Source organism: Pseudomyrmex gracilis, unplaced genomic scaffold, assembly GCF_002006095.1.
Source record: "Pseudomyrmex gracilis isolate BER0280 unplaced genomic scaffold, ASM200609v1 scaffold_3073, whole genome shotgun sequence".
Classification (NCBI taxonomy): domain Eukaryota; kingdom Metazoa; phylum Arthropoda; class Insecta; order Hymenoptera; family Formicidae; genus Pseudomyrmex; species Pseudomyrmex gracilis.
In genome coordinates this window covers 1-10,723 of record NW_018023657.1, presented here as the reverse complement: position 1 = coordinate 10,723, position 10,723 = coordinate 1, and the positions used below count along the sequence as shown (strand labels likewise).

Sequence of the window (10,723 nt, the reverse complement as noted above, 5' to 3'; positions counted from 1 at the left end):
AAATAAAGTGTAAATTTACATAGATTTACTTATATCTATTTAGATCTACTTTATATCTATTTAGATCTTATTTGGATCTAATTAGATCTAGTTTTCCATTTTTTTTATCTTGTTAGATTTAAATTAGATCTATTTAGATTTAATCCATTTTTTCCCGGGTATATAGGTATTGCAAGATACTATCTTATTTCCTCTAGCATTTGTGTGCGACACATATGATAAGGTTTGGACTTAAGTTAATTCCGCGATACTGGTGTATTCTACCTTATGCTGGCCGTTTGATCTACGTAACGTTATGTAAACAAACATCGACAGAAAGAAAGACTAAAGTAACGAATTTATTTGTGAAAAAACGTCACGGCGCGCATCTAGTGTCAATTCTATCTGTCACGGACGCGATAAGAAACATGCGATCTCATTGTTGGAGCTTCCGATATACTTGAGTATAAACTGCTCGGAAAACGCAGAATAAGTGGTTTCATAGCATTTTGAAGACGTTTCTGGATTAATGCCCAGGTTTGGAATATTGAGCATAATGCTCTATAATATTTGACTTAATCATTTTTTGTGTTCAAAACCGTAGAACAATAATCAATTTCTGTACTCGAGACATAGTATACGATACTATAGTTTTCTAAACATCCTACGCGATAGTTTTACTTATATCTCGTGTACGCAATTCGAACAAAAAACAAACAATAATAACAAGTAACGCGACTAAAATTCGACGACAGTTGAAAAAATTAGAGACATCGAATGACAAAACTCTTATCTCTCTTAATATTTTATTCGTAGTTCGCCGCGAAGTTCGAGTATGTAAAAACGACTGAAGATCAAAATACTCCGACGGCGAGAAGGTGAAAAGTTTAAACGATCATGTTTTGGCTTTAGCCGAGCAAACATGGAGTAAGTACTTACTTCGATTATACATATATGGTATATAAAAGTACAAGATTTAAAATAAAAACGATCACAAGGATTTGCAATTTCACTCTTTTTGCGGCGCATACAATTTTACTGCCACACAATTTTTTCAAATAATTATTGTATTTAATTGCTTTAGGTGGGACGTGTGTGTTTGCGTGTATGGACAAGTACGAGAATAGCAGAGCTATCACAGCTATCGCTCGCTTGTTGGTGGCACAGCCGTATGGCCACCCTAAGGCAATAAAACTTTTAGTATAGTTGCACAATGCTGTCACACTATTTACGTGAATCACAACGGCATTGTCCGCCGTTGTTTCACGCATCATACGAACGGCTTCGCGTGTACACAAGCAGAGACCGAGAACACGTCAAACACAGATCGCTAATGTGTTAAAAAACTGCTGTGTGTGTAATAGATTCACTCAAATTTTTTTGAAAAATATTAGAACTCTTTAGATAAATGCTTGTAATATTTCTGATAAATACTTATTCATTAGGTAGATAAAATCATAATGTATGTTAAAAAGACGACAATAAAATTGTCTAGTCGTTGCGTTACTTCTCAAGCTGTTTTTTTCTACCACTGAGCAAAGATTCGTTAGTGATACCAGCGGTATTCACGAGAACGCTTACTGATCCTAGAGTGCCCGTCACTCACGCGAAAGCCGTTATTACGCTATCCTCTTTAGTCACGTCGCATTTCACAACGTGGAGCTTTCACGAGGAATCTTTTAAAATATCAACGATTTCTCTTGTTCTCTTCGCTCTTCTCGCAAAGCCTGCCACTATCATACCTGATGAAATGTGCACAAAACCGTGGGTTTTACAATATAGGAATATTTTCCAATACAGATTAATTCTATTCTTTCTCTCTCTCACTTTTTCTATCTCATATTGCATAATTCTCGACGCATCTCTAATCTTGTTTTCTTGTGTTATGAAGATGATAATAATTTCTTTCGAATAACAACATTTATCTTATGCCGCAAGTACAGATAAACGCTCGAGATTGCAACATCACATTTCACGTTGCATCGGTGAATTAAGGTAATTCTTGTTTCTCTTTCACGTAAACATTTCATGTGATACGTATTATGTATAATATGAATCTTTTCCTCACCTCGTTTAACGAGAATTTATGCAATTTTGGCGTTCACTTCAGGAAAAACAGTTACTTAGTAAACAATTTGTTCGCAAGTTGTCAGCAAAATGTCATGAAGTGTAAGCAAAACTTCTCAGCAAATTGGTTGTCAATTGTGTTCGCAGTAGGCTTAGATTTTGTTGCCAAAGCTTGGCGACAAAAAGTAACAGCAAATTGCTATAGTAAAAATCGAGCACAGCTTGATAATATAACCTGAGATCAAATTGACGCCAAATATGAAGCAATCCGCAATTTTGATGCTACTTTCAAACTTTTGAAAATAATTCGAATTTATTGAACTGACCAATATATTTATTTAAAACCTACTTTGACGATTATATTCATTTACTCCTCTTTTGATCCTTTAATTTTATAAATTTTACGTTACTCCTATTTTGAACCTAAAAACACTCTTGATATTTTGGTAATAAAAGTAGGTTCTTTTTACATAGGAAAAAAACATTTTTTAACATAAATGTAATATAAAATATATTTGATTTAAATATAACATTTTTTGAAACAAAAAATTGCGCGTTATAAAAATGTACTTTAAATTATAAGAATAATAAAGAAGTAATAATAATAAGAGAAATATTTTTATCTATTGTTGCAGATAGATTGCACTGGAATATGTCTAATAAAATAATAATTTAAATAAATAATAAATAAAATGTGTGTATAGGATAGCTTGAGAATAAATTAGATAAAAATAATCATATTTTATTAAAGAAAAAATGGTTCGAATCCCGCCATCACCTTAGGATTTTTTCAGATCTAGTTCCTTCCAATGGAGTTTATCGGTTGATTAGCGAGCTGAATCGGGCCTCCAAAACTTAATTCGAGTGAAATCTTCTCGAAGCTGTGTGAGGGCGCAAGCCGCAAACAATTTTTTAAATGAAATTTTAAGATTATTTAATCTAACAAAATTTGTTAAATCTAAGGAAATCTTTTTGTGTAGGTTCAATAGAGGTTTTAATTGAACCTAGTTTACTACTTTAGCTCCTACAGAAAAAGAATCTACTTTAATCCTAATTTGGAGAAAGTGGAAATTTGTGATACTTTTAAGTTTAAAGTAGGAGTAAATTTTATCCTTGCAATTGAACTTACTTTACTATCGTAAATCCTATTATATAGTACACTGAGAAGTTTATCAGAGGGTCAACATTTTGACTCGATAAATGTCGTTTTGCTATCAAATCGTGTTGCGCAGATCTCCCCGAGTCAAAATTTTGACCCTCCGACGATCCTCTCTTTGTACTATATACCCTAACAGGCACGTTTGTGAAAATATTGCAAAAAAATGGCATCATGAATGGCGACGATTTTGCAATGATTGCACTAAGATGGTTCGCCATAACGCAACAGTTTTGTCGAAATAAAATTTTGTAAATAATATTTGTCAAAAATTGGAAAAGAGTCGTTATGCATTTCCACGTACGATACCTCCAATAGACAAATTGTGAAAATATTGCACAAATATGACATCGTGAGTGACGACGATTTCTTGCATTTCTTCATATTCAATCATATTTCTACATATTTGAAACATCACATAGCTGAATTTCTTTTCTCAATTATTGAACAATTTCTTTGTGAAATTAATTTTGCAAATATACCGCTACGATGATTCGCCATATCGTTATTCTTTTGCCGAAATAGTATTTGGAAAGTAAGTTTGCAAACAACTGCAAATATTTCAGAAAAGATCAATGTTTATGCATCTATTTCCTAAAATATGTCTGTATAATTGCAAATTACAATTTGAGTGAAAGATTTTGTCATATACTTTTGTAAATGGTTTCCTATCAGGGATGAAGATATGAGTCGCTTGGAACAACTCAGACGTTATCGTAAAACGTAAGATTAAACATCTAAAATGATTACTGCAAAATTGTCAATATTTTTTGTATCACTTTTGACTGTTTTTTACACATTTCTGTGTTCGTTTCTTGTTAAGAAACAATATTGTGTAAAATACTTTACGTCATTATAATAATANATTGCAAAATAATATTCTCACATAGAAACGTTTTTCACATGATATTGCAAAGTTACGTGCGCACTTTGATCGGTTTTTGTGACGTTCGTAGCTACCAGGTCATAACGGAAGTGCTGACATTTAATCATTTTCATGAGCTGTATTGTCAGAAGCATGTTAATATTCGTTTTATAGAAACCAATGCCAAACGAGCTGCAAAAACTACGTGATATTTGATAAGACGTCATATATTATAAATGATAAAAACGATAAAATTACTTAATGCATTGCCATTATTGATGTTTCAGGATGGACTGGCTTCATAAAATAACCAAAATATTGTTTGTGATTATACTATGCTACATCTTGTATTCACGTTCATGATCGTACAATACGTAACTTAGAGTATAAATCGAGGAAATGAGTTTTTTTTATTTTCTGCTATAAGTGAATGTTTTTTTTTTTTTTTTGAAAAAAGTGAATGTTTAAATTAGTTTGTAATACTAAACTTTTGATGGTAACAACAATACGAGATTGACACGATATACCATAAATGTATACTGTAGAGAACGTTTTACTTATTTGTATTTTTTCAGTTTAACACATATAAACTAACTTATTTGTATATCTGTATTACAAAATATTTTTAAATCAATGTTATACTTGCTGATTATACAAATGTCAGGAAAGCATCTCTAAACACTATTAAAAAGTTCTAACACATTAGAATGAAAAGATTAAACTATCGGTTATTATCACTTCAACTAGTGTATTTTGAACATAAAACATTTACATGAATAAATACTCTATTCACGTAGGTATTAATTTCTCATCTAGAGAAATCTTTTTTAATACTTTTTTTATTTCGTGACCGCTATAATATCTCTCAATAGCAATGTTTGATTGTGTGTACGGCATCGATGACAAACTCCTAAACGTGAAAATGTAGGCAGACAAATATACGAAAGACTTATGTGTTTAAGTGTATATGGTATTCTGTTCTTCAAAAGAAACTATGTCTTTTTTTATTTTGGACATATTTTTCTATAATTTAGCTAGCAAACAGAGATTGCAACTAGCTTATTTCTCAACGTTTTCCACTTGTAGTTGAACCCGATTGTAGGAAAACGTAATCGTTCATTCGTGNGCGATTTTCAAGAAATTTTGTTTCTGCGCGTTTACCGGTATCACGCTATTATACATCAAAATTATGAATATTGAATATATTATAAGTTTAAATCACACACTCACACACACATGCACATAAATTAATATTAAACACAACATGTAAATGTAAAGTAGACTGCTCTTCGAACTTTTAGAATATTGCATATCATGAAAAAAAGTNTTCATCATTTCCTCTAAACGACCTCATCATTTCCTATAAATAAGCCGACTATTCAGTTAGACTCATTTACGTACAAAACCTTTGACGGAAAAGAACGTGCTTAGGTTTGATCACATCAACATTTGTGAGTTGCTGACTATCTACTTATTTGAAACTTCTCAGTATCTATCACATACTACTTTATAGACGTTTTAAATATTTTAGTTAATATGAGTGAAGACGCTAATACATTTATACCCACCTTTTACTCTCATCGAAGTGTGTTCATCACTGGTGGCACAGGTTTCCTGGGAAAAGCGCTATGTGAAAAATTACTGAGAAGTTGTCCAAATATTAAGGAAATATTTTTACTGATTCGACCAAAAAAAGGACNAACCATCAACGACAGGTTAAAGAAAATGTTAGAAAACAAACTTTTTGATTTATTACGGCGCGANCGGCCAAACAGTTTTNAGAANATTNTTCCAATAANCGGANACGTNAGTAGGGAGNATTTAGGATTATTGCCAGAGGACAGGAAAATGTTAAGTGAAAAAGTGTCGATAATATTCCACGTAGCGGCTTCTGTCCGCTTTGACTAGAGTCTGAAAGATGCGATTTTTACAAACTTACGGTCGACGCGTGACATTTGTATTTTGGCCCAAACTATGAAAAATATAGTGGTAAGATATTGTTTCGCAAGTACGTTTTTGTCAATAACTTTCTGTGCACACGTGACATATTCTAATGACGTTATGTTTAATTTTCTATACAAAAAAAGGCTCTGCTTCATGTGAGCTCGACGTACACACAAAGCGATAAACCCATCATGGACGAGGTCTTGTATCCTTTGGAGAATGTTGACTGGAGAAAGACGATCAAAATCGCTGAGACCATCGACGATGAGATTCTAAAGATTTTTACAGCGAAGTAAGTTCTATACAATTGCCCGTGCACACGAAACACATACGTTGTAGTGTGTATATATTGCCATTGTCAAAATACGTTCACGCCTGTACATTGATTTTTGCAGATATATTGGAACAATGGCAAATACTTATGTCTTTACGAAAAGACTAGCCGAGCAAGTGATAAATGACTTTTCCGAATCGTTGCCATGCATTATCCTTAGACCATCTATTGTCGTACCATCAGTCAATGATCCTGTACCAGGCTGGATTGACAATTTTAACGGACCTATCGGCATGTTGATTGGTGGTGGTACTGGACTACTACGCGTAATTTATGCAGATTCTAGTATAACTTGCGACTTTATCCCAGTAGATATAGTGATTAAAGCAATGATAATCGTAGCTTGGAAACGCGGAATACAAAAGTACGTATGTGATAAAGACACTGTTTAGTATTTAACTTACTTGTTTCGATTAATGTAGAAAATTAAACTTCATACTATGTTTTACAAATCAGCATCTTCGAGAATAATAGTCTTCACATTTACAATTGCTCTGTAAACAACATGAAAACCATAAGTATCGGAAAGGTAATGCGCGCAGGATTTCGTGCCGTATATGATATTCCTTTTGAGCGAACACTTTGGAAACCACAGACGATTATAACAAATAGTGGATTGGTATATTACATATTGGTGTTAGTTTTACATATTGTTCCGGCATTATTAATAGATGCTGTGTTGAAAATATTACGTTTATGTCCGATGTAAGTTTTATTTTAAAATTCTGATAATTACACGCCAGATATTAAAAACTGTGCATTGTCACATTTGAAATTTGTGGTTGAAAGTGTTGAAGTGTGGTTGAAAGAATTGTAAGTGTAACGTATATACTATGATTTATGTAGGTTACTGAAGTTGCAACGAAAGATATATATATCAAACCGTGCGGTGTCTTTTTTTCTAACTCACTTTTGGCAGTTTAATAACACAAATTTAATAAACATCTTTGAGAATCTGAGCGCTGCTAATGAAAAAGATTTTGGATATAAAAATAGTGTGAATTTTGACACAGAAGAATTTATCAGGTGCGTATTAAATCTCACACATGCGAATATGTATGTACTACGTGCGCAATTTTATCAGGAAAAGACTTGGTTAATCAATAAAATTTTTTCTGTGTTCAAGAAATCTAGAGATTAATAAGTAATTATAATTTTCTATTTTAGGCGTGGCATTATCGGTGCAAAAATGTACTTGCTCAATGAAGACATGAGTCCTTTAGAACAAGCTAGAGTTTTACGTCATCGTAAAAGGTAAGATTCAGTAAAAAAAAGCTTTACTCTGTAAACTTGCTACTTGTTGTTTTCAAGTGAAGAGTTTGTTCGCTCTCTGTGTGTATTGCATTGAGAAACAATATTAGTCTGTAGGACATTTAGATTAAAGGTGTAGGTAGCATTCTTTGACAGGAACGTTTTACACAAATTCGCCATGTGCTTTAGTTGATCGTTTGTGACGTTGTTAGGTAAAACTTAGGTCATAATGTGGAAATGCTATGGCATTCAATACTTAGTATAAGGTGTACCGCCAGCTCTTAGAAGCTTGTTTATTTTAGGTTTTTGCAAAAGAAACATTGTTATTTTCAAATGTGTATGCTACTAATGATAAAACGTTACATATTTCTATGTGATATAAACGTAATAAGATGTTCATTACCATTATTGATGTTTCAGGATGGACTGGCTCCATGAAATAATCAAGATATTGTTTGTGATTCTGCTATTGTATATTTTCTACTCATTTTTCTTGTAAAATACGTTATATTGTATATCAAGAATTATTTCTGTTTTTACGTTAAAATTAGTAATTTTCTCAAAGTTCACGAGATATACAAATCATTTTGTACAGTATACTTATACCCAGCTGTACAGCTTGTTTTAAGTTTTGAAATTTAAGTTGTTAACATATATTTCAATAACTTCAAATTTTGTTTAAGGGTTCACGACTTTTTCTGTCGATTCATATTGTTTCGCAAGTAAATTTCTCTCAATAGCTTTTTGGGCTTACTTGACAAAGGTTTAATGATATCAATTTGTTTGCTTCAGAACAACTTTATAGCAAGAGACTTTGCGTAATGTGAGCTCAGTGTACACACAAAGCGATCAGATCGTATTGGACGATTATCTATCCTTCTTCGGAGGATGTAGAAAAAGTGTGAAGATTGGAGAAGGACTATCAAGATCGTTGACAATGAGACCATCGATGAAACAGTGGTAAAAATTTTTACAGCGAAGTTAGTGTTAGATTACAATTGCGCGTGCACATGAGAGACACATTGTGTCGTCATATTTTGTTAGTGTCAGAATACGGTTGCGCCTGTTTATTGATTTTTGCTGATATGTAGAAACAATAGAAAACATTTATGTGGTTACGAAACGTAGGTCGATCAAGTGATAAACGACTTGTCCGAGTCATTGTCTTTCATTATTTGCAGATTATTCATTAGTATCTTCAATCTATGTTTCTGTAGCAATTTCTGGATTGACTTGTTTATTTGACCTGTCGGCATGCTTTGTCGGCGGCTAACCGGAGTGATACATATGGTTCACATAAATTGTAATGTAGGTTCCGACTTTATATCCACAGATATATTATGAAACGAATAATTCGTGGAAACTTGAAATGCAAAGGTACATACAAATGATATATGAAGTTTAGTAGACGTACTTCTTATTTGTGAAGATGGATTTTATTAATAAAAACTTTTTTATAAAATTTAATTTATGAAACTTTTTTCATTAATAAAGCCCAGCTTTAAAAGTAGGTATATGTTTACTACTGACTTCATATAGCATGTATAGACTTGTATTAATACACATGTCTATTACACGCTTATCATTTCTCTAATAGCTATCTACAGGTAAAAAATCAAATACTACAGTAAAGTCCATGTCAATCACGCGTAACATTCTAGTTTCGCAGCCAGGAAACGTTTCCATAAGTCCGTTGAAATTGTCACTTATCACTCCTGGTACAGGATTATTGACTGATGACGCGAGTATAAACGGTCTGAAAATAACGCGAGACACTGACTTGGAAAAGTCACTTATCACTTGTTCGGCTAGTTTTTGTGTTATCACATACATGTTTGCCATTGTTTCAATGTATCTGCAAAGGCAATGAACAAGCGTAAACGTATTTTGATAATGGCAATATATACACGACACAATACGTGTATTTCGTGTGCACGCGCAATTGTAAGGTAGAACTTACTTTGCTGTAAAAATGTGTATCATGTTTTCATTGATGTTCTTATTGTCAACAATTTTGATAGTCCTTTTCCAATCTTGATAATCTTTTGACATCATCTAAAAAAAGAATAAAAAACTTTTTCTCATCACGGTCTTATCCCTTTGCGTATGCGCAGAACTTACATTTAAAAACGCTTTTTGCCATAAAGGTTTTCAAATTTTACGTAACAATTTTAGTAGACTTTTGTCGAGTGATCACATGTAGTTATTGAGAGAAATTTACTTGCGAAACAATATAAATCGACAAACTACAATACTTATCTGTGAAGCTGACTATAAGTGTGTTGTACGAAACATTTGGTTGACTTGTATTTTTTTAGTCGTCAGCATGAAATAAACAAATTAAATCGTAATGAAACAATATTCATATAATATTTCTTTAAGTATTCTGATAGAGAGAAAAACATTTAGAAAATTATGTGACGAAATTTTGCATTAAAATTGTAATTTGCAATTATATAGATATATTTTAGGAAACAGACGTAAAAACGTTGATCTTTTTATAAAATATTTGTAACTGTTTGCAAAAGTAATTTCCAAATACCATTTCGACAAAAGAATAACGATATGGCGAATTATCGTAGCAGTATATTTGCAAAATTAAATTCAAAAAGAAATTGTCCAATAATTGAGAAAAAAATTTCAGCTATGTTGTAAATATGTTGTTTAAAATATGTAGAAATATAATTGCATATGAATAAATCATGTAATGTATATACTTATGAAAATGCATGACGACTCTTTTTCAAAGTTTCTGTCTTAGTCTAAGAAACGTACTTCTCTATACCTTAGCTGTCAAAATGAACTCTTCACAAAAATATTTTAATTGTATGAAAAGATACAGAAAATAAAAATGAACGTGTTCACGTTTGTTTGCATCATTTCGCTACTTCACTCGTTATTTACAAATTCCTATATCCTTTTTACAAATATCATTTTTCTATCCTTTTTACAAATATCTATATGCTTTAGTTTTTTTTACCCGGGAAAAAATGGATTAAATCTAAATAGATCTAATTTAAATCTAACAAGATAAAAAAAATGGAAAAAGAGATCTAATTACATCTAAGTAGATATAAAGTTGATCTAAACAGATATAAATAGATCTATGTAAATTTACACTTTATTT

The 10,723-nt window shown here is 32.0% G+C and overlaps 1 protein-coding gene across 1 annotated transcript; it reads left to right on the top strand.

The window, feature by feature from the left end:
- Positions 1-5,603: 5,603 nt before the first annotated feature.
- On the top strand, positions 5,604-8,127 carry LOC109863078 (fatty acyl-CoA reductase 1-like). The gene is given in 7 exon segments (XM_020443261.1): positions 5,604-6,056; positions 6,155-6,303; positions 6,407-6,709; positions 6,802-7,050; positions 7,192-7,371; positions 7,513-7,599; positions 8,017-8,127. Coding segments are annotated over 7 exon segments (1,500 nt in total). The 3' UTR covers positions 8,096-8,127.
- Positions 8,128-10,723: the final 2,596 nt, after the last annotated feature.